This window comes from Nomascus leucogenys, unplaced genomic scaffold, assembly GCF_006542625.1.
Source record: "Nomascus leucogenys isolate Asia unplaced genomic scaffold, Asia_NLE_v1 Super-Scaffold_241, whole genome shotgun sequence".
NCBI classification, from domain to species: domain Eukaryota; kingdom Metazoa; phylum Chordata; class Mammalia; order Primates; family Hylobatidae; genus Nomascus; species Nomascus leucogenys.
The window spans coordinates 1,132,645-1,156,401 of record NW_022095767.1 but is presented as its reverse complement, the minus strand read 5'-3'; the positions used below and the strand labels follow the sequence as shown (position 1 = coordinate 1,156,401).

Genomic DNA, 23,757 nt, shown 5'->3' with positions numbered 1-23,757 from the left:
CGAGCCCATTTGGGAACCCAGAGATACCGAGGTGACTGCAGGCAATGTTCTGGAAATACTTTGGACTGAAGCATCGCACCAGACACCGGGGCTGTGGGGAAGCTGGTTGCAGAGTGCCAGCACCTCATCTGCGTGGGGGAGGTCTTTGGGGAAAGGGGGCTTAGGAGCCAAGCTGGATGGGCCTGGGGGAACAGGAAGGGGCTGGGGGCTTTGCAGCTATGCTTAACGCCTAAGGATAGACAGCTTTGGTGGTCTTCATAGTGCGGCTGTCTTTGCCTTTCTCAAGCCTGTGTCTTCTTTTTATTGCTACAATACCAATTAGATGTAACAGAGTTTATGAAAATTTACTTCGAGCCGGGGCAGCTGGGCATTGGGGGCCGCCTGGCTTGTAGGCCAAAGTTTTTAATCAGGTGCCACTGTATATAAGTCCTTTAGGTCTTATAGGAGGACTGAGACATCGTTCCACTTCATTCTTTTTTTTTTTGAGACGGAGTGTTGCTCTGTTGCCCAGGCTAGAGTGCAGCGACATGATCTCGGCTCACTGCAGCCTCTGCTTCCCAGGTTCAAGTAATTTTCCTGCCTCAGCCTCCCAAGTAGCTGAGATTACAGGCATGTGCCGCCATGCCTCGCTAATTTTTGTATTCTTAGCAGAGATGGGGTTTCACCATGTTGGCCAGGCTGGTCTAGAACTCCTGACCCCAAGTGATCTGTCCGCCTTGGCCTCCCAAAGTGCTGGGATTACAGGCGTGAGCCACCGTGCCCAGCCCCGTTTGGTCTTATACTGATCCTTTAGGTCAGGGGCCGCCTCTCCTGGAAAGAACCAGGTAGTATTTGCAGCCATCCTAGGGAAGACAACATAGGAACTGGCATGACGTGTGCCAGTGAAACTGTCTGTGGACATCAGAATGTGAATTTCATGTAATTTCCACATGCCACCGAATATAATTATTCTTTTGACTTTTTCCAACCATTTCAAAATGTAAAGCATTGTCAGCTCACAGGCTGAGGGCTGGATGCAGACTGGATCTGGGCTGAAGTCTCTGAAACCCCTGCTTTCGCTGACAGAGACTAAAGCACCCTGGCTTTTTGTCTTGTTTTTAGGTGCCTGAAACCACAGGCTGAGGAATGGCGGGAGGTGGCAAGGATACGGGGAAGGTGGGGAAAGGCGCCTCCTGCTGGGGAGACAGGCACCAGCTGCCAGCCTGTGTTCTGATTGGGAGTCCGAAATGTCACTAGAAAGACTCACCAGCTAAGATCCCGTCCAGCGCCTGTGCTAGCACCAGCCACAGTTGTGTTTCCAGCAGCTGTCGCTTTGGGGCTGACTGCCCGTCTCCCTCTCCTGTCCCCGGGGTGGTCTCTGGAACTGAGCGGGAAGGCCTGCCCTACCTGTCCATCACGTGGGCCCAGGGTCTTGGCAGCCCGTCGGCCCCCCGTAGGCCGGCAGGTCTTAGGATCACTCAGCCTCTGGGTTCCCCAGGGAACGTAGAGCCGGGGGCGTGTAGCTGCCATGAAGTCTGGCCCGGGGCCCAGGTTCCATGCTCCCCTGAGGGTCCCCAGCCTCTGTCCGCTTGTCGCCAGCTCCATGGTGATCCGGGACCTGACCCTGCGCAGCGCCGCCAGCTTCGGCTCCTTCCACCTCATCCGCCTGCTCTACGACGAGTACATGTTCTACCTGGTGGAGCACCGCGTCGCAGAGGCCACCGGAGAGACGCCGATCGCTGTGATGGGAGAGGTGAGGACCCTCCTGGGTGGGACGGCCGGGGCTTGGCCAGGCCTGTGGGGAGAGGGCGGTGTGCTCTGAGCAGCCCAGAGAGAGGACACTCGCAGGTCCCACTGCTCTGCTGCCGGGACGGATCTGTAGCTCGATAAAGAACAAGCCACAGAAACGGGCCCACTCGTGCCAGGACACAGCAGTGTCTTTCAAAACATCAAAACCACAAGTCTTATCAGCACCGGGAAGGATCTGGAGCTCTGTCCAAGTTCGCAGTCACCATCAAACCGCTGGCTCTGGAAGGAGGTTGTCCTTGGGCGTTCTGCCACACAGGGGAGGCCTCGGACACCCCGCCCAAAGTTTTCTTTTTATTATGGTAACATACACATAGGGTGATATTTCCATGTTAAAGCGCACAATAAAGTGGCGTTTAGCACATTCACAACGTGAAGCTGGCACCACTGTCCAGTTCCAGAACATTCCATCACCCCAAAAGGAAACCCCATCCCCAGGAGCAGTCATTCCCAAGCCCTTCCTGCAGCACAGCACCCACGCAGCCCCCTCCTGCCTCAGTGGATCGGCCTGTCCTGGACACTTCATAGAAATGGGATCACACACTGTGTGGCCTTTTGTGTCCGGCGTCTCTCACTGAACGTGACATCCGCGCTGTGGCCCGGGTCAGAGCCTAGTTCCTCTCCTGGCTGAGTTGTGTTCCGGTGCGTGGTTGGCTGCGCTGTGCTGACCCCTCGTCCCTGCGTGCTGCATGGTCGCTCCCTCTCTCTGACCGTCGTGAACGGTGCTGCTGTGGGCATGTGTGGGCGGGTGTTTGTGTGCACACGCTCCCTCTCTGTGGCCGTGGTGAGCGGTGCTGCCGTGGGCGGGTGTTTGTGTGCACGCGCTCCCTCTCTGTGGCCGTGGTGAGCGGTGCTGCCGTGGGTGGGTGTTTGTGTGCACGCGCTCCCTCTCTGTGGCCGTGGTGAGCGGTGCTGCCGTGGGCGGGTGTTTGTGTGCACGCGCTCCCTCTCTGTGGCCGTGGTGAACGGTGCTGCCGTGGGCGGGTGTTTGTGTGCATGCCTGTGTTCAGTTCTTCAGGGTCCACACCTTGGAGTGGACTTGCTGGGCTGCATGGGGTGGCCTGGAGGAAGAAAGGAGATGATGCCTGATGAATGGCGGGTCCCCGCACTCTTACTACCCAGAGGCCACAGCACTCTAATAAGAGTCGGTGGCCAGGGCCCCACAATGTGTGCAGAAACTGTGGAAGCTGTCTGTTCTCTGCACGTTTGCGTGGACCCCGGGCTCTGGGGCAGCCAAGGAGTGGTTTTCATGCTGTGTACAGACTTCAGGGAGCAAAGATAACTTGGCCCACGGCCCTTCCATACCACCTTAAAACCCGGAGCAGCCGCACCCAGGGGACCTTGGGAGCCAGCTGCTGTCCCCTTGCTGCCCCGAGCAGTCAGCACCCTCCACCCCCAGCAGCTCCCAGAGGCGGCCTGGACAGGGCACAGGGACCCACCCAGACACCTGGCAGCATCAGAGCCACATTTCAGGGCAGGCCCCAGCTGCTTCACTGTGAATGGAGGACGTGTCTCAAGGCAAGGTTGGGCCGGCATCCCCAGAGCCCCCAAACAGCAACTGCCGCCCCTCTGCAGGCGCCCCTGACTCCAGGTTTCTCTTTCAGGTCAACGATCTCGCCTCTCTGTCGCTGACGCTGCTTGACAAAGGTGGGTGCGTCTGCAGCTTTCCCACCACAGCCCTCCAAGGAGGGTGGTACTCCTGGCCGTGGCCTGTCTGCCCCATCTCATGATGAGCAGGTGGAAATGGGGGCAGCCCCTTGTTGGGTGAGGGCCCTGGGATCTGGCATCTGGACAGTGGGTGATGCCTGGGCAGCAGGCGCCACTGCAGACTGGCTCGGCTGGGGCTGAGAGTGCCGCCGGCCTCTAGGTAGCTGCTGCCCAGGGACCTCAGCACCAGGTCCAGACCAGGAAGCCCCTGGTCTCCTGTGCCCACGCCCAGCAGGAGAGTGGGACAGGCAGGCCAGAGGGACCCCTGGGCCCCGTCTCTGCCCCACGCGGGTGGGAGGACCCCAGAGGCCCCAGCCCTGTGGGGAGCAGGCCCCAGGCCCGTTGGCGCTGGGGAAGGGAGGCACAGGGCAGAGGCTCTTTCGCCTGGCCCGACCTGGGGGCACCCCTGGGTGACCAGGCAGGTGGGGGAGGACAGGTCAGCCTGGAGCAGAGGCCGAGGCGGGGTCCACAGGCTGCCATGTGTCCTCAGCGCCCTGCCTGGCATGCTGGAGCAGTTCTCGGAACATGCGCTTCCGTCTCTCCCTCTCGTGCCCTCCTGATGATGGACACTGACCCTACCCCTCCCTCTGCAGAGGACATGGGCGATGAACAGCGCGGCAGCGAGGCGGGCCCGGACGCCTGCAGCCTGGGCGAGCCCCTGGTAAAGCGGGAGCGCAGTGACCCCCACCACTCCCTGCAGGGCATCTAGCAGCCCCGGCTGGCGCCTCCGCAAGGTTCCAGAAGATGCCGCCTGGTCACTCTGGGAACCTGAATTTCACCGGCTCCACCAAATTAGTGCCTCTTAGACAATGTGATGTTTACTTTGACTCAAGCGGGGACTCCCGGGGTTAGCGTTCAAGAAGGAAAGCAGTTGTTGAAGCTACAGAAGCCCAGGCCGCGGCTCCCACTGGCTGTAGCTGTGCTCTGGGTCCCCAGGTCCCTGTGCAGCCACCAGGGCCACACCAGACCATGGGTTCCTTGTTCTGGACAAACTCTCCTCTGCTGGAACTCTGGACTTTGGCCCCAGTCCCTTTAAGAGCTGAAGGGGCTGTGCTGAGAGCACTGGCTTCTGCACTCAACTGGAACCAATTTTCACCATGACTTAAAAAATTAAAAAAATCTGGCAGAGCCCGAATAGAAAGGGATGGGCTCTCCCCTCCTACCTGCCACCGCTGGGGAGGCACAGAGCTCACCAGCGTCCCTGGAGTCCCCTCAGGAATGGAAAGTGGAGTGCCCTTGTCTGGTAGCACCATGTGGGAGGGACCCAGCTGGGCGCAGCGCCCTGTGGCCTTTTAGAGCCAGACCTCCCTGCCCGATGCCCCGAAGCAGGAGGCCGGCCGTGCTGCAGGAACCCATCTGCAGATGCCAAAGGACTTGAGGGGTAGCTGACAATCGCTGTGTCCCGGCAGATCCACAGCTCAAAAAAGAACAAGCCACAGAAACGGGCTCACTCGTGCCAGCACACAGCAGTGTCTTTCAAAAAATCAAAACCAGAAGTTTTATCACCAACGGGAAGGATCTGGGGCTCTGTCCAAGTTCACCGTCACCATCAAGCCACTGGCTGTGGAAGGAGTTTGTCCAACAGGATCAGTGTCACAGCCGCAACTTCAGAAAGCAGCCATCCCACGTGTCGTCCAAACAGCAGTGCCTGCGTCCCGATCCACGGAGTCTTCCAGAACACCTCCCTCTGAATTAATCCCGGAGCATCCCACCCCCAGTGAGTCCCACCTGGACCTCTTCAAAGTCAAAACTCTTCTCTGGGGACAAATATTCGGGACTTTCGAAGCCCTGAACTTGAAACACCAAGTTTGTCTCCATGGAAACACATAGCCCTGCCGTTGGACAGCTGCGTGCTGGAGTTCTGTCCCCAAACCAACTGCAGAGAAGAAAGACGAGCCTCGGCCCAGGACGCAATTTCTAACGAAATACAATAGTTTTCTCTTTTTGGAAAAATGTTTATACCAATAGTTTTGTGCGCTGTTATTAGAACGTTTCTTATGAATGTGTACATTGCAGTATATTCAGTCCCAAATATTTTGTTCTCATTCACACAGAAGGTACTAATGTCAGCTCATGTGGCCTTTAAAAACCTTACTTCCCCCGCCGCAGGAGCTCAGAGCATTGCTCGGCCTGCGCCAGAGTGAGGGGTGCAGGAAGAGAAAGACGCGCGCTCACTTTAAAAACGAAAACTCGGGAATAATCACACTGTCTGGTCGTATAGCCCAAACCTTAGTTGAAATCAGACAGAAAGAATGTCTTTAAAATATACATCTCCTCTCCTTGGAGACACTGAAGCTCACAGTTAACGGATTGTAATGCCCGGCTTTTCCTCACTCCTGGTAACCAATACAAGCTGGTTTCTGCCTTAGGCTCCGGCCCGTTTTTCCGATCCACGAGGAGGAACAGAGGTGGCAGCGAAGCCACAAGCCTCTCAGGCCTGGTCTCGTTTTTCATAGCAGTAAAGACACTGAGCATGCCCATTTTTGGACTCACTGTCCACACTCCAGGCCCTGTCCCTCCTGCCCTGGGACACCAGCCTGCCAGGCTTGTGCCACTCAAGACCCAGAGGGGAAGCCACAGAGGTGCCCCCTGCAATTGCCTGCGGGCTCCCTGGGGATGTTCTAGTGCCTTCCGGAAGGAGCCCTTAGCAAGGCCCACCCTGAGCCAGTGATGGCGCAGAAACTGTTCTTTGTCCGGGATGGTCAATGGCTCCTGTTTACACCTTGGGTTTTTTCTTTGTTTGTTTGCTTGTTTAAGAGACGGTGTCATTCTATCACCCAGGCTGGAGTGCAGTGGCACTATCATAGCTCACTACACCTGCAACCTCTTGAGCTCAGGTGATCCTCCCACCTCAGCCTCCCCAAGTAGCTGGGACTATAGGTGTGCGCCACCACATCCAGCTAATTTTTGTTTGTTTGTTTGTTTGTTTGTTTAGAGATGGGGGTCTTCCTATGTTGCCCAGGCTGGACTCAAACTCCTTGGCTCAAGTGATCCTCCCACCTTGGCCTCCCAAAGTGCTGAGATTACAGGCATGAGCCACCGCCCCGGCCTCCTGTTTACATTTGTTACAGGCTAGACTCACTCGGATCTAGCGGAGGAAGCGGGTGCACCAGTCTCGGATGCGAACCACTGGTCCACCCGGATCTAGCGGAGGAAGCGGGTGCATCAGTCTCAGATGTGAACCACTGGTTGTCTGCAGGGTTTACTTGGTACAATCAGGGCCAAACTTCAGAATCATTGAGAATCAGTGCATGAGCTTGCTCAAAAATGACCAATTCCTGGAACCATTCCACGGGGAGCCTGACTCAGTGGGATTCGGGTAGGGGCCAGGAAGCGTGTTGTTGCTGCCATTCCCTCTCCGGGGACTGTGATGCCGGGCTATAGGACTTTGAAGAAACCCTACAGAGGAGAGCAGTAGGCTCAGGAACCAGGCAGGGCCCACCTGCGGGAGAGAGGGTGGCCCCCAGAGGCTAATACAGTTCCCGGTCAGCTGCCCCTAAATCTGTTTCCCGAGTGCCAGGCCAGTGCCCCGTATGCCCCCAGGGATACTCAGTCTTTGCCCCAGCCCAGCCCTTTCTGTCCCAGGCCAACCAGAATCGCCCCTAATTTCCCTGGGCTGGGACTCCAGGACCCCAGTGTGTCCTGACAGTGCCAACTTCAGCCAGGAAATCCACTTGCCCCACCCCCTGCTGGGTCACAATTTCAGACCTTCCTCCAGCTGAGACCCCTGAGCCAAATTAGGCAAGTGCCAACTCACCCACCTCCCCAGCCCCAAAGAGCCAGGCCCAGTGTGGACTGTAGGGCCCAGAGTAGGAGACCCAAGCCTTGCCTATGGGGACTGAGAGGGTGGGGAGAGCGGGAGCTCAGAGCATGGGGGATGGCGCCCCAGGAAAGAGGAGCCCGCTTGAGGTCCTCAGGCCATCATGTGCCTCCAAAGCCCTCTGGGTAGGTCCCCAGGGTGCAGGTGCCTCAGAAAAAAAGGGGAACCTTGGTCTTACCAAGCACCTCTAGGGGGTACTGGCCGTAATCACAGCAGGCTCCACGCTAGACACTTCTGTCCTGTCTCCTCTTGTTGATGACCTAAGGTAGATGTAATCCCCATTGTACACGTGGGAAAAGCAAGGCTGCTGGCTGGAATGCAGATGTGATGGCTGGAGCACAGCAGCCACAGTGGACCTCAAGGTGGAAGCCCCATGATAAGGATGGGAAAGCAATGAGTCAGAAGGAGCCTGGGTCCCCGGTGATGATGGAACTGCCATTACAGCCCTGACCTCCAGACAGACATCAGCAAGGAGGGGTGGGGGCCCCAGAGATGTCCCTGCCTTCACGAACTTTCTGGTGGCAGGAACTCCCTTGCAAGATGGGAGGGGACCCCAGACACTGCACCTGCCAGCGTGCTAAGAAGGGGGAGATGTGGGCCAGGCCCGGTGGCTCACGTCTGTAATCCCAGCATTTTGGGAGGACAAGGCGGGTGGATCACCAGGTCAGGAGATTGAGACTATCCTGGCTAACATGGTGAAACCCCATCTGTACTAAAAATACAAAAATTAGCCAGGTGTGATGGCACACGCCTGTAGTCCCAGCTACTGGGGAGGCTGAGGCAGAAGAATCGCTTGAATCCAGGAGGTGGAGCTTGCAGTTAGCCGAGATCATGCCACTGCACTCCAGCCTGGGCGACAGAGTGAGATTCCATCTCAAAAAAAACAAACAAAAAAGAAAATAAAAGAAAAAAGGAAGGGGAGATGCTCCAGCTGGAGTGCCCCCCACCCCCACCAACCGCCGCCACCCGTTTTCCTCCTGCCTCTGGCTGCTGCCCCTCCGCGCCTGGGTCCTGCCCACTCCTCTCCTCCTTCTACCCCCTCAGTCACCTCAGCCACTCCCAGGATGGAAATACCCTCCACGAGCTGCTGACTCCACCTCTGCCCAGAGCTCCTGGGTGCCTGGCCCTCGGCAGAGCAAGACAGCAGCCCGGCATCTGGTCATCCAGACCTCCTCCCCATGTCTCCATCACAGCGTGGGCAGCACCGTCAGTCCCCGCATTGCCCTGCCCCGCCCCGCCCCTTGGCCCTGCTCCCCAAAATGGCCATCATCCAACCGCTTCTCCCCTTCCTCTTTGCTACTCCCCAGCTCCTCCTCGGCCAGGAGAGGCACAGTGGTGGGGATTAGACTGCACAAGTTTGAGAGTCAGCTCCACGGTCATTCACTGTACCCTCAAGTAAATTACCTTCATCAGTTTCTCCCACTGGAAAAAGAGACAATAAAAATACCTCACGGTGTTGTGAGAAAGGTCAATATACAGAAAGCACTGGACTAAGCCTTTAAGAGTTGTTTCTACCCCTCGGCACTGCAGATACCGCAGATAGTGGGGTGTCAGATAATTCTCTGGGGTGGGCCCGTACTGGGTACTGCAGGGTGCTGAGCAGCATCCCTGGCCTCCACCCACTCCGTGCCAGGAGCACTCCAGCCCAACCCTAACAATCAAAAATGTCTCTGGACACTGCCAGTGTCGCCTGGGAGGCACCTTCCTCTTTAGCACTCACCTTAATTGGCGCTTCTTCTGGGAAGCCTCCCTGGATGCTCCCTGGGTAAATTAGGGTCACTTAGACCCAACTTCCCCTACCATACTTTATAGTCATTGTTTGCAAATCTATCTTTCCCACAAGCTCTGCGAGTGAGTAGCTATCATTTGCCTTGTTGAAATGGACTTTCCAAATCTATCACAGGGCATGCTCAGCAAACATTGAGGGCGTGAAGGAGCGAGGAGGGCCTCCCAGAGAAGGCGTTCTTTACGGTGATCATGGGAAGGAATGTTCTGTGCCATGGAGGAGAAAAAAATATCCAGAGGAATGACGAGGAATTCCAAAGAAACTGGAATTCAGGCAGGAGGCCACCAGAGGTTTTTGATGTAATCAAAGCTGGGCTTTAGAAAGATGTATTCAGGCAGGGTGGATTCACAGGAAGAAACAGAAGCAGGGGGATCAATTAGGTGCTTGTTAAAATCGTACAAGTGAGGGGGAGAGTTGTGGCTGTGGGGTGGAGCAGGGGCACACAGGAGCCCTGTGGAGATCAAATTGGTGAGTTATACCCAGTTTGGTTTGTTTTTGTGTGTGTGTGGTTTGGTGTTTTGTTTTGTTTTGCTTTGTTTGAGACAGAGTCTTGCTGTTGCCCAGGCTGGAGTACAGTGGCACAATCTCAGCTCACTGCAACCTCCACCTCCTGGGTTTAATCGATTCTCCCCCTCAGCCTCCTGAGTAGCTGGGATTACAGGAGTGTGTCACCATGCCTGGCTAATTTTTGTATTTTTAATAGAGATAGGGTGTTACCACGTTGGCCAGACTGGTCTCAAACTCCTGACTTCAGGTGATCCGCTCACCTCAGCCTCCCAAAGTGCTGGGATTACAGGCATGAACCATCGTGCTTGGCTTTTTTTTTTAAATTCTTTTTCTAATGAACCAGGATAAAAATCTAACTAAAACATCAGGAGTGATGATGTAATAAAGATAAATATAGCCTTGCAAAATTTTCATTTCAGTGTATGTGTGAGTGCACATATACACATGCATTTATGGTATTGGGCTGCAATGTAAAATGCATATGCATAGGTCTCCAAAGCCACAGTACCATATATGCATGAGTATATGTGCACTCACACAGAGGCTCTCAGGAGGGCTGAGAGTTGTTCTCAGCCTATTGTGAGATCATGGGCCCCTCCTGGAATCCTGCCATGGACGTTATGTGGGATTTTGCTATCCAGCATCCATCCTGCCTTCTTTTGGAATAACACCCTGATTCTCTGGGAGGAGTGACTGTCCTCTTGTGGCTTTAAATCCTGTCTCTGTGTGGGTGGCTCTCACATATTGAGGGAGGCTGTTCCAGGTGGGAAGGGAGGGAATGAGCTCAGTGTGTTGGGGGTGGGGGGAGCAGTGAGGAGGCTGGTGTCACTGGCACAGAGTGAATGGCAGGGCAGGAGGTTGAGGAAGGCTGCAGAGTAATGGGATGGGGGCTTCCTAGGTCCCCGGGAGGAGCTGGGATGCCTCCACTTGGATGTCTCAATGGCATCTCACACCACTGGCTGGGCACACAGAGCCCCATATGTATTTATTGCTCATTAAATATTTGATGGAAGGGCCAGGCATGGTGCCTCAAGCCTGTCATCCCAGCACTTTGGGAGGCCAAGGCAGGCAGATCACCTGAGGTCAGGAGTTCAAGTCCAGCCTGGCCAACATGGTGAAAACCCCATCTCTACTAAAAATACAAAAATTAGTTGGACATGGTGGCAGTGCCTATAAATCCCAGCTCCTTGGGAGGCTGAGGCAGGAGAATCGCTTGAACCCGGGAGGCAGAGGTTGCAGTGAGCCAAGACTGTGCCACTGCACTCCAGCCTGGGCGACAGAGTGAGATTCCGTCTCAAAAAAAAAAAAAAAAGAAAAGAAAATATTTATGGAGGAATGAATTTGATTGGGGGTGAGCACAAATTAACGTACCGTACCCTGCTGACCCCATCCAACACTTTCTCCTTAGACTCTGAACCCTGAGCTGAAGGGTGAGACTGAAAGCAGTCAAAGTTCAGGCATCCTGGGGGAGACACCCAGCGCATTGTCCTCAGTGATTTTTGCTTCTAAGACCTGTTGAAACTGCTGGTTGCTTCTCCTTTCTTTTTGGTCTCATGAACATCCTCATAACCTTCCAGCAAATTCCTCCTTGGCTTACATCTTCCAGAACTGCCTTCGGGGGGTTGCAGTCAGTCTCCAAACAGGTACACCCTCAGCACCCAGGAATTTTCTAGCCACTCTCAGAAAGGGATTCTCAGACCTCGTGAAGCCCTCCCGAGGTGACAGCCCGGGTTTTCAAGGTGGGGCGTCCATACGGCTTGGCAACCGCAGCAGCAGGCTGGGAGCGAGGTGCAACTAAGACTCCCTACCTCCACTTCCATGACCTGGCTCATGGAAGACGCCAGAACCCCAGCAGAGGCGGAGCTTACGTCCGGGTAAGTTTAGTTTCCCAGAAGGCAGCCAACTGCCCTTTTTCCTGGAGTTGAGTTTTGATTCCTCTCAATCTTCTGCTGCCCCCCAGTGGTCACTCTGTGACACAGCCTCTTCCTTTTCGCAGGGGATACAGAAAGTGATTTTGCCCAGAAGCCTGGCTGATTTGTTTACTTATTTGCAACGATGCATGATAAGAAAGATCGAAAACAAGGGAGTGAGTGAGCTAATTTCCTTCCTTGCCTTCTCCTCCTCCTCCCCTTCTCTTCCTCGAATATTTCCTATTTGTTTACAAAGGCCCAAAATATCCCCCCAACATAACAATGGGAAAAAGTCACCTGGCAGATACCATTTAAAACGAGCGATTGGACGGGCGCGGTGGCTCACGCCTGTAATCTCAACACTTTAGGAGGCCGAGGCAGACAGATCACTTGAGGTCACAAGTTCAACACCAGCCTGGCCAACGTGGTGAAACTCCATCTCTACTAATAATACAAAAATTAGCCTGGCGTGGTGGTGCGCACCTGTAGTCCCAGCTACTCAGGAGGCTGATGCATGAGAATCGTTTGAACCTGGTAGGCAGAGGTTGCAGTGAGCCAAGATTGCACCATTGCACTCCAGCCTGGGCAACAGAGACTGTCTCAAAAAAAAAAAAAAAGTATAAATCACCATTATGTGCCCTTGCTAGGATGCACTGACGCAGACACACATCGCTTCTGCGTAATCCCTGCCAAAAACGCTTAACCTGAGTTTCACTGTGAGGAAACATCAAACAAACCCAAAGTTAAGGGGCATTCTACCGAATAATTGGGCAGTACTCGTTAGAAACGTCGTTGTCAAGAAAAAGCATATAAAAAACAGAGGAAGTGATCCAGACTAAAGGAAACTAAGGAGAAATACCTAAATGCAAGACAGGATCCAGGACTAAATCCTAGAACAGAAAAGGGACGCTAGAGCTGAACAGAGGAAATGTGAATAAGGTTTGCACATTAGTGAATAGTACTGTATCAGTGCGAATGTCCTGATTTTGATCAGGATGTGAATATCTGAGGAAGCTGATGGAGGTTATATGGAACTCTTTGTACTATTTTTGCAACTTTTTTTTAAGTCTGAATTTATTTCAAATGTATTTATTTTAAAATTTAATTTATTTAATTTAAAATAAAGAGGCCGGGTGCCGTGGCTCATGCCTGTAATCCCAGCACTTTGGGCAGGCAGATCACTTGAGGTCAGGAGTTCAAGACCAGCCTGGCCAAGGTGGGTGGATCACTTTAGGTCAGGAGTTCAAGACCAGCCTGGCCAACATAGTGAAACCCAGTCTCTACTAAAAATACAAAAATTAGCCGGGCGTGGTGGCAGGCACCTGTAATCCCAGCTACTCGGGAGGCTGAGGCAGGAGAATTGCTTGAACCCGGGAGGTGGAGGTTGCAGTGAGCTGAGATTGTGCCACTGCACTCCAGCCTGGGTGACAGAGGAAGACTCCATCTCAACAAAAGAAGAAGGAGGAGAAGGAGGAGGAGGAGGAGGAGAAAAAGCAGAGTTGATCAGGAGATAGGAATGTGTCACCGAGCAAAGCGAAGGCTTGGGAACCCGACTGTGGCGCCCTGGGCTCTCCACCTCTCAGCACTGCTGACCTGGTTGCAGATCAGGTCATGTGAAGGAGAATGTGGCCCTACCCCATGTTAACAGGATCCAGCCCAGCTTTCTTCCAGAGAGAAGCAATTCCAGTCCCAAATCCCTGGTTGATGTGCATAGTTTTTGGGTCAGGGGTTCCTGCTATCATGGGCAAGGGGCCACCGTTGGTCACATCCGACATCCTGTTGTCAGGAACTTGAGGCCATGGGATGAGGGAGAACGGGAAAGGCAGATGAACTAATAAGGCATTCACGATGAAGTCCCTTCAACCCCACCTGTCTCTGAGCTCCTTAAGGGCAGAAATTATACTTGATTGATCTCTAGGTCCTCAACCTCAGTGTGGGCTGTGCACAGAGCAGGCACTGAAGCACTGCCCCAGGAGTTAAAGAAACCTATGACTAATAGAAATTCCTGAATTTGCTGGATAAGAAAAGAAACAACTTACTGAAACTCCATCTGCTTGTAAGATAACAAAACTGGCTGAAGTCAGTTGGAACAATATGGCGGACTGGAGTTTACACAGAAAGAGCTTCTGATGTCATAGCCTCAATTTCCACCGCATGTTTTAGACTAACGCTCCCTGAACTTGCACATGTGATCCATGAGGAGGGATGAAGTGATAACTGCGCATGCCAGAGGACTTTCCAGACTACCTGTTTCCTTCTACCAGTCACTTACCTACTAATGCCACAGTGTACCCCCTAAACCTCTTCTAATAAAGGTATTGACTGCCTTAGGGTGGGCGTAGTGTCTCAGGCCTACAATCCCAGCCCTTTGGGAGGCAGAGGGAAGAGGATTGCTTGATGCCAAGAGTTCGAGACCAGCCTGGGCAACATAGCCAGACCCCATCTCCACACATGCAAAGTACAGTCTTAAAGCTAGCACGGGGAGACAGCTTTGAGTTGGACTCCCATCTGCTTGTTAGTCAACTTGCAATAAAAAGCTTTTCTCACAAACCCCTGTGTCCTAGCATTGGCTCATAGCACGTTGGACAGTAAAGCTCCTTTTGCTCCATAAAAACATGACATGCTCGTTCCCTGCCCATGGTGGGAAGATGAAAACTCAACTGCAGCTGTGAGGCCCTTTTCCTGAAGCCCAGCTGCAGAAGCCATCATCCTCCTTGGCTGCAGAGGAGAGAGGGACATAAGTCTTCAGAGCTCAGCCTGGGCTCGGGGGATCCTTGGAGACCTGTATCCTGGTGAGCCAAGGAGGAAGCAGACAGCAGGGAGGCCAATCAGCAGTTAAGGGCAAGTCATTTGAAGCCCTCCCATTTCCTGCCTCCAACCCCTGCAATTAGGAGAAAGCCCTAACTCCTCACTGCAGCCTCCAAGGCCCTGCATGCTCCCTCCCTGAGCTCATCTCCACCACCTCTCTTTTTGGTCACTTGGCTCTAGCCACACTGAGCTCCTCACTGTGTGAAAGTATTCCCTCGGCCAGGTGCGGTGGCTCATGCCTGTAATGCCAGCACTTTGGGAGGCTGAGGCAGGCGGATCACTTGAAGTCAGGAGTTTGAGACCAGCCTAGCCAACATGGTGAAATCCCGTCTCTACTAAAAATACAAAAATTAGCTGGGCATGGTGGCATGCACCTGTAATCCCAGCTACTCAGGAGGCTGAGACAGGAGAATCGCTTGAACCCGGGAGGCAGAGGTTGCAGTGAGCTGAGATCCTGCCACTGCACTCCAGCTTGGGAGACACAGTGAGACTCCATCTCAAAACAAACAAACAAAAAGAATTCCCTCTTTCTGTCACTGTGTCATAGCATGCTGTTTTATTTTCTTTGTAGCAGCCATCACTATCTCAAATTATTTTGCTTACCTGTCTACTGTTAGTCTCCCCATAAAAGGATGCAAATCTCCTTGAAGGCAGGGCCTGTCTAGTTCATCCCGGGAATCCAACATGTGCCTGATGCATTGTAGGTGTGATGGATACATACTGCTGTGTAACGAACATCCTAAAGCTTAGTAGCTGATAATGGCAATTCTTTATCTTTCATAGTTTCTGTGGGTGAGGAATGGGAAGGGCTAGGCTGGATGGTTCTGACGGGGCTCAGGGTCTCTCATGCAATTAGTCAGCGGCTGCCGCAGGAGCTGTTAGGGGTTGGCTGGGCATCTCTTGGCCAGGGCCTTGCCATGAGATCTGTGTTTCAGCTTCCTTACAGCATGGCAGCCGCAGGGCAGTTGGACTGCTCACGTGGTGGCCAAAAGCTTTCAGAGAGACTGTTCCAGCAATGCTGCATCTCTGTCCGTTATGTCCTAGCCTTGTCAGTTACACGGTGTCATTTCCTGTGTGCTCTGTTGATCAGCAAGCCCACCTACATTCAAGGGAAGGGAGCTGCACCCTCCTCTCTTGCTGGGAAAAGGGTCAACGAATTTGGGGCCATATTTTAAAGCTACCACAGTAGGTAACTGACAAATATTTGTGTAGGTGAATGTTGACTAAGTTAATTTGCTACGAGAGGCCAGATGAGGAAAGCTGGCAGCCATCAACACTTGGAGGAGGCTTGCAAAACCACTGGAAACGTCCTTGGCTCATCAGCCTGACAAGTTTTGTGTGTCTCAGTGTCCCCTGAAAAGCCACGACTGAATTATATTTAGCAAGTGATTACATGGTGCTGCGAGTTTCCCACAGTGTGGGATGAATGTGGTGTGTGACGTTACTTTAGGCGACATGTAGACATGGCGTTAAACGACAATGAATCACATAGATTATGTTAGCCCGTTTTCAATTCTCTTTCACTCCTTCTCATCATGTCAGGAAGAAAGTTTCCGCCAAGTGCTGAAGCGTCTTCAATAACGCTCTAATACTTTGCTAATCTCCCTTTGTATCAAAGAAAAAGCAGGCCCAACACCTTGGCAGGCAACAGTATCTACTTTGAGTTTGAAAACATTGTTTCATGATCATGTTTGCTTTTACAATGGTCTACTCGTGGCTTAGTGGTTTTCCATTTTAAATGGTGATACAAAGTATCTGTTTAATGTAAATTTAAACCAAAAGAAAAGTATCAAGTTCATTAAAGGTCACATCGTGCAGATACGGTAAAGGCTGAGAAGACCTACCCAAGAGAAGTTTGAGGAAACCTGAAAATAATGAAACCAACACCCTAGGAATGAGAGATGACTTGAATTCTACACACTGTGGGTGACCAGGGGGACTGACATTCGAGCTACTCTTAGAGAAGTTCTTTGGTTTTTTTTTTTTTTTTGAGACACAGTCTCACTCTGTTGCCCAGGCTGGAGTGCAGTGACGTGATCTCGGCTCACTCCAGCGGCCATCTCCCGCACTCAAGCAATCCTCCTACCTCAGCCTCCTGAGTAGCTGGGACTACAGGTGTGTGCCACCGTGCCTGGCTAATTTTTTCTATTTTGGCAGAGACAGGGTTTTGCCATGTTGCCCACTCGGGCTGGTCTTAAACTCCTGGGCTCAAGTGATCTGCCTGCCTCAGCCTCCTGAATTGCTGGGATTACAGGTGTGAAGTTTCAAATTAACCATGTTCTTTAGAGACAAGGTCACACTCTGTAGCCCAGCCTGGAGCGCAGTAGTGCCATCCTACCTCACTGCAGCCTGCAACTCCTGGGCTCAAGCGATCCTCCCACTTCATCCTCCTGAGTAGCTGGGACTACACGTGAACACCACCACAACTAGCTATTTTTGCATTTTTTGCAGACAGGATCTCACCATGTTGCCCAGACTGGTCTTGAACTCCTGGGCTCAAGCAATCTGCCAACTTCAGCCTCCCAAAGTGATGGGATTACAGGTGTAAGCCACCATGCCTGGCCATATTGTGTATTTTTTTTTTTTTTTTGAGACAGAGTCTCACTCTGTTGCCCAGGCTGGAGTGCAATGGCACGATCTTGGCTCACTGCAACCTCCACCTCCTGGGTTCAAGCAATTCTCCTGCCTCAGTCTCCCAAGTAGCTGGGATTACAGGCGTGTACCACCACGCCTGGCTAATTTCTTATTTTTTTAGTAGAGACAGGGTTTCACCATGTTGGTCAGGCTGGTCTTGAACTCCTGACCTCAAGTATTCACCCGCCTTGGCCTCCCAAAGTCCTGGGATTACAGGCATGAGCTACCGCACCCAGCCCAGATTGTGTATTTCTAATAAGCTTCCAAGTCATGCTGATGCTGCCGGTGTGGGGACACACTGAGAAAGTAGCAGGTGTTTGTTGTTGTTGTTGAGACAGAGTCTCATCTGTTGCCCAGGCTGGAGTGCAGTGGCGCTATCTCAGCTCGCTGAAACCTCCACCTCCCGGGTTCGAGTGATTCTCCTGCCTCAGCCTCCTGAGTAGCTGGATTGCAGGCGCCTGCCACCACATCCAGCTAATTTTTTGTATTTTTAGTAGAGACGGGGTTTCACTGTGTTGGCCAGGCTGATCTTGAACTCCTGACCTCGTGATCCGCCCGCCTTAGCCTCCCGAAGTGCTGGGATTACAGGCGTGAGCCACCGCGCCCGGCTGAAAGTAGCAGGTTCTTGAAAAAAATCTGGTGTGTGGCCAGGCACAGTGGCTCACACCTGTAATCCCAACACTTTGGGAGGTCGAGGTGGGTGGATCACTTGAGGTCAGGAGTTCGAAACCAGCCTGGCCAACATGGTGAAACCCAGTCTCTACTGAAAATACAAAGATTAGCCAGGCGTGGTGGTGAGCGCCTGTAATCCCAGCTACAGGGGAGGCTAAGGCAGGAGAATCGCTTGAACCCGGGAGGCGGAGGTTGCAGTGAGCTGAGATTGCGCCACTGCACTCCAGCCTGGGCAACAAAGAGAGACCCTGTCTCAAAAAATAAAAAAAAAAGAATCTGGTGTGCTACTACTGTGCATCTCCTCCCGACTCTGGTGCTAGTGATATCACACTAGTAACTTAATATAGGCCATGGCTGAAGTATTCACATCAAGAAAATCAGCAGATGCTACAAATCAGGGTTCAATTTGTTTTATTAATTGTCTTGTGGTCTTAAGAAAGTGACAGAAAAATAAGTAAAATTTACAATAAACTATATACACACACATAAATACATACTAACAAATACATTCTCCTCCAGAGAAGCTGTTGTTAAATATTTACCATATCCCACTGGCTGTTCAGAAAAGCATAACAACCATGTAAATACATGTAAATACAGTGTCCTGGATTAGGAACTGGCAAACTTTTTCTGTAAAGACACAAACAGTAAATGCTTTAAGTTTTGTTGGCCAAAAAGTTTCTGTTAAAAAAAAAAAAATTAGCTCTAATGTCATAGCTCAAAAGTAGCCAGAGACAATATATAAATGAGTAAGCATGACTGTTTTCAAATAAAACTTTATTTACAGACACTGAAATGTAAATTTCACACCATTTTCACATCAAGAGATATTCTTCTTTTGGTATTTTTTTTCCCAACCAGCTAAAAATGTAAAAAAATCAGCAGGCGCGTGGCTCATGCCTGTAATCCCAGCACTTTGGGAAGCCAAGGTGGGCAGAGCACCTGAGGTCAGGAGTTCGAGAGCAGCCTGGCCAACATGGTGAAACCCTGTCTCCACAAAAAAACACAAAAATTAGCTGGGTATAGTGGCACACAGCTGTAATCCCAGCTACTCAGAAGGCTGAGGCAGGAGAATCACTTCAACCCGGGAGGCGGAGGTTGCAGTGAGTCGAAATTGTACCACTGCACTCCAGCGTGGGCAACAGAGCGAGACTCCAAAATAAATAAAAGAAAGGGAAGGGAAGGAAAGGAAAGGGAGGGAGGGAACAAGGGGAGGGAGGGAGGAACCATTTTTAGCTCATAGACTATATCTGGCCCACAGATTGTAGTACTCCTCACTCTCTTTTAGATCATAATCAAAAAAGTGCAGAGCTGGGACTCAAACCTAGGTAAGACCTGAAACACAAGGTCCCAGGCAGAGAGATGAGCAAGTGCAAAGACCCTTAGGTTGGAATGAGCTTGTGCTCCAAGGATGGAAAGACCCATGCGGCTGAACAGCAATGAGCAAGGGGGAACAAAGCGGGGCATGGGAGCCAAGTTCAGGGGACTTCATAAACCTGAATAAAAGGTTTAGGATATTCCAAGTTCAGCTGAGAGCCCTCTGGAAGCACTGAGTGGTCTTGATATTTCCATTTTCAGTCTATGTATATATATACACACACACACATATATATGCACACATATGTATGTATATATCTGTGTGTGTATATATATATACAGATAAAAACAAAGTATATATGTGTATATATATGGGGGAGCTTCTTGCTCTGTCCCTAGGAAGGTGGCAGTGGCACTGTCACAGCTCACTGCAGCCTCAACCTCCTGGGCTCAAGTGATCCTCCTGCCTCCGCCTCCCGAGTAGCTGGGACCACAGGCTTGCACCACCACATCCGGGTAATTTTTGTGTTTTTGTAGAGATGGGGTCTTGCTCTGTTGCCTAGGCTGGTTTTGAACTGAGCTCAAGCGATCCTCGCACCTTGGCCTCCCACAGTGCTGGGATTACAGGGGTGAGCTACCGCGTCTGGCTGATTATATTTTTAAAAGACTCCTCAGCCTGCGGCCATGTGCAGAGCAGAGCCTGGGGCTTCAAAGGAATGCAGCAAAGGAGAGCTGAGAGGCGGCTGTCCAAGTCTTCCATGAGATAGATATGGAGGATGTGGCCTAGGGTGGTGACAGCCTGGCTGGTGACAATGGGTGGATCTGGGCTGTATTTTGGAGGCAAGGCCAAGTCCGAAGGATTTGCTGAGAGATTCATAGCAGGCGAGTAGAGGACAACTCCAGGGTGTCCAAGACCCTCCCGTGAGCCTTGTGAGTGAGGCTGATGGTCCCATTTTACAGATGGGGAACCCGGAGGCGCGCGGGGTCCAACACCCTCCCATGAGCTTGTGAAGTTGATTCTCGTAGCTCCGAGGGATCCAGTCCCTCGCGCCGGGTCCCCCCGCCCCCAACGCCAGCATCTGGGTCCCAGGGCTGCGCCCCCTCCTAGCACCTGACCACGACCCCCGCCCCCGCCGATGAGCTCTGATTTCCCCCACAGTCCCAAGCACCCCGCGCCCTCTCGCCACTTCCCCCGTGGTTTCAGGAAAGCGTTTGCCGAAGGTACCGGCTCCTAAGGCGGGTAAACTGAGGCAGGAGGTAACGCGTCTCCCGCCCGCGCGTGTAGGAAGCCCCCGCAGGCCCGGGGATTTACCTGGAGGAAGGCCGCGACTGCGGCGCCCTGAACTGCTCACTGCCCCACCGCGGGGAAACCCCGGAAAACGAGCGGGAAAACGAGTGCTTCAAGACCCGCCTCGCGCCGCGCCGTGCCGTGCCGCCTCACTAAACCTTAGTCGCTGCCACTGCGCATGCGCCCTTCCCGGCCCTTTCCCCGCCCCCTCAGTCGGCGGGAAAAGGAGGCGGGAGACGGCTCGTGCGCAGGTGCGTGCTAGGAGCGCGGCTCGGCAGGGCAGGCTGCTCAGCAGGGCAGGCGGTCCGGAGCTCGCCTCCGCGCGGCATTCAGCGCGCAGGCGCGAGCTGGCCGCCTCACACGGAGTCGGCTTGTTAAGTGCGCACGCGCTGGAGTTTCTGGCAGAAAGCAGGCGAGCCTGGGCCGGCGCGGGGCCTTGTGGGAGGGCTTAAGGAAGTAAAATGGCGGACCTGGCGAACGAAGGTAGGGGAGGCGCCGTCGGGGACCGGCTGGCGGCCGGGGAACGGGCGGCGGGAGGACTAGGGGCCACAAGCCTTTGGGGGGAGCATCGCAGAGTGCAAGGGTTTCGTCCGCTCCAGGCTAGCGCCCTGGCGGGCCCTGCAGCCGCCCCCTACTGCGTCCCCTCAGGCCGGGCTCACCGGCCCGGCCCATCACTCCCGGCAACACCGGCCCCTGCAGCCGTCTGGCTGGAGGAGCCGGGTGGCCGTCGGGATCGCAGCCCTAAGGCCCCTCTGCGTCTCAGCCAAGCTCGGGGTTGAAGGGGGCGGGAGGCGCGGCCCCAGTGCTTCGGCCACGGATGTAAATAGACCTTGGGGCCTGGTCGTGGCCCGGAGCGCGCCACGCTCCCTCCCCGCCCCCTCGTCCTCCGCCACCCGGCATCTCCCCTTCCCCGGCCTGGCTGCCTGTCTCCTAAAGCCCGTGAGGCCCTCGTTCTCCGCGGGCCAGCCGCACACCGTGAACGGAGGAAGCCCAGGCCGTTTTCACCCCGTCCCCGCCCCGAACTTCGGCCCCCACTTCCCGCCAGTTCCCCCCGGATCCTTCGGGGCGCCTCGTCTCCCCCTCATTTAGGCCCCGCCGCAGGATCTGGGCCGCCGAAAGCCCTGGCTGCTCTTTGGCCCTTTTTGCCGCACTTCCAGACAGAGACCGTGCGAGTCCCTCCTCTGTGGAGCGCTGACAGCCCACCTGAGTGTTTTTGACAAGGTTACACTTCCAGATCCCCCGAGAAGGCACGATAAGGCTGATGTCTGCTTCCATCCACAGTCGTGTTGCCATCGCTGTAGCTTCAAGACTTCTGAGGCCTATTTTTAGCTCCCCCCCTTTTCTAGTTGCACAAATGCAGGCAAGCTCTCTACCTGTCTGGCTCTGATTCCCCCATTCGGTACTCCCTGTGACTGGAGGGTTTTCCCTACCGAATTGCACTAATGAATGAATGATGACAGGAAGTGCTCGGTCTTGTGGAGCATTTAGGGTAGTACCAGGTATGGTGCAAAGTCTTGACATACTGTTTTCCCTGGTAGGAAGTATAGATACTGTTAGCCCCATTCACTTGATGAGGAGACTGAGTCAACGTGGTTAAGTCGCTTATCCAAGGCATGTCACACAGCTGGGAAGGAGCAGCGATGTGAACCAAGATGGCCTGGCTTCAGATGCCAGACCACGGGTGCTCAGTCCCTGCAGATTCTGATTCTGTGTGGTGTTGGGCGGGCGCTAGGCATCTGTACAGGAAGCAGTACAGGTTCTCTCCCTGATTCTTGGCCATTTTATTTTATTATTTTTGGGGGGACGGAGTCTCGCTCTGTCGCCAGGCTGGAATGCAGTGGCGCCATCTCGGCTCACTGCAATCTCCGCCTCCTGGGTTCTGGCGATTCTCCTGCCTCAGCCTCCCGAGTAGCTGGGATTACAGGCAGGCGCCACCACACCCAGCTAATTTTTGTATTTTTGGTACAGACGGGGTTTCACCATGTTGGCCAGGATGGTCTCCGTCTCCTGACCTCGTGATCTGCCCGCCTCAGCCTCCCAAAGTGCTGGGATTACAGGCGTGAGCCACCGCACCCGGCTGCTACATCTCTTTTTTTAAGATAAAGGAGCCCGTGGAGGGTTGCAGCATTCTAACTCATGAGATCTAGTTACAGAGGGACTGGGTAAGTGGGAATCAATACATATTTTATGTATTTACATCCTGAGCCCATATAGTTTCTTGAACTCAAGACTGATGTCCAGCATCACATTTCTACATCTCCATTTGGATGTGTCATAGGCAAGTCTAGAGTGTTTCCAAAACAAAATCCTTATCTCTCCCACCACACCTGCCCATCCCATGGTCTTTCACCCATTGTAGTTAGGCAGGTCCATTCTTTGAATTCCTCAGGCCTCAAACCTTGAAGTCACCCCTGGTTTCCCTCTTTCTCATACTGCACAGCAAATTCTGTCATTTCTACCTTAAAATTATTTCCAAAGGGGGACCACCACTTCTCCCCACCAACACTGTCAATGCTTAGCCCCCCGTTCCCTCCACCCTTACCCATCTGAAAACTTCTCAGCCCATAGTGGGCCCCAATACCTCCCTGTCCTTCTCTCTCGCCACTCCTCTGCTGACTTGCTCTGTGCTGACTACTATGGCTTTTTCAGTTTTCCTTGAATGTTGCATACACTCGCCACTTTTAGCCTTTTCTCCTGCTGATTCCTCTAACTGAAACAGTTTTCCCCCAGATAACCCCATGGCTCACTTCTGGTTTTTACTCATGTGTTACTTTATTAATGAGAGCTTCTCTGGCCACCTATTTCAAATTAAATCCATAGTCTCTATTCCATTCTCCCAGCTTGATCTTCCTGTATAGCTCTTACACTCCGGCATGCTAGATGTTATGTGCATGTCTGCCCCATGTAAGCTCCATGAGGTCAGGGATTTTTATATCATGATCACTGATTGCCCCCTTGCATCTAGAACGGTGCCTGGCACAGAGTAGGTATACAGGAAATATTGAATGAATGAATGAATGAATGAATGAATGAATGAATTCACCAATGAGGACCCTGTTGTGAGGAATACATTTGAGCACAAAGGGGAAATTATGGATTGCCCTTTTCCAGGGGATACTGTTTCTAGCATATGCTGTCCACATGAGCTATTGGTTGTAAATGGGATAGTTGAACTGGTAAGGGCCAAAGAGAGAAATGGAATGTTTTGAACTTCACTTTTTTTCCCTTGTAAGTGCCACACTCACCTAGCACGTTGTCCCTGACACTAGTTCTGGGATAGCTGTCCTCAGGAAATCAAACCTTGGTGGACTTTGTGCCTCAGATATCCCTGCCGTCCTTTAATCAGTCATTGTGTGTTTCTTGAACACTGCATTTCTGGTTTTGGCTTGTACAGCCTGCCAGGATGTTTAATTTCTTATTCACTGTAACGTGGGGCCTCCTTGCCTGTACGTTTTGAAGCTTTAGGGGCTGCCCCATGGTCATGTGTTTGCTCTTGCTGTTTAAGCTCTAGTCAAACGCCTTC

General features: G+C 52.9%; 2 protein-coding genes and 1 long non-coding RNA gene across 14 annotated transcripts in view; 2 read left to right on the top strand and 1 right to left on the bottom strand.

Moving 5' to 3' along the window:
* Window positions 1-5,860, top strand: part of RFX2 (regulatory factor X2) — a 120,493-nt gene extending 114,633 nt beyond the window's left edge. The window contains exons 16-18 of one of the 2 annotated variants that reach the window (XM_030807780.1): window positions 1,579-1,732; window positions 3,390-3,432; window positions 4,086-5,860. In XM_030807780.1, coding sequence (XP_030663640.1) covers window positions 1,579-1,732; window positions 3,390-3,432; window positions 4,086-4,201 — 313 coding nt within the window. In that variant the 3' untranslated portion in view covers window positions 4,202-5,860. The other variant, XM_030807781.1, reaches the window with a different exon arrangement.
* Window positions 1-20,370, bottom strand: part of LOC101176884 — a 42,406-nt gene extending 22,036 nt beyond the window's left edge. The window contains exon 1 of the long non-coding RNA XR_001116388.2: window positions 20,259-20,370. This is a non-coding gene — a long non-coding RNA (uncharacterized LOC101176884). The remainder of the gene's footprint in view (window positions 1-20,258) is intronic.
* Window positions 20,371-20,483: 113 nt separating this feature from the next.
* Window positions 20,484-23,757, top strand: part of RANBP3 (RAN binding protein 3) — a 62,262-nt gene continuing 58,988 nt past the window's right edge. For 2 of the 11 annotated variants that reach the window (XM_030807677.1, XM_030807676.1), the window contains exon 1: window positions 20,484-20,717. In XM_030807677.1, the coding sequence (XP_030663537.1) occupies window positions 20,696-20,717 (22 nt within the window). In that variant the 5' untranslated portion in view covers window positions 20,484-20,695. The remainder of the gene's footprint in view (window positions 20,718-23,757) is intronic. The other 9 variants (XM_030807674.1, XM_030807673.1, XM_030807672.1 and 6 more) reach the window with 6 other exon arrangements.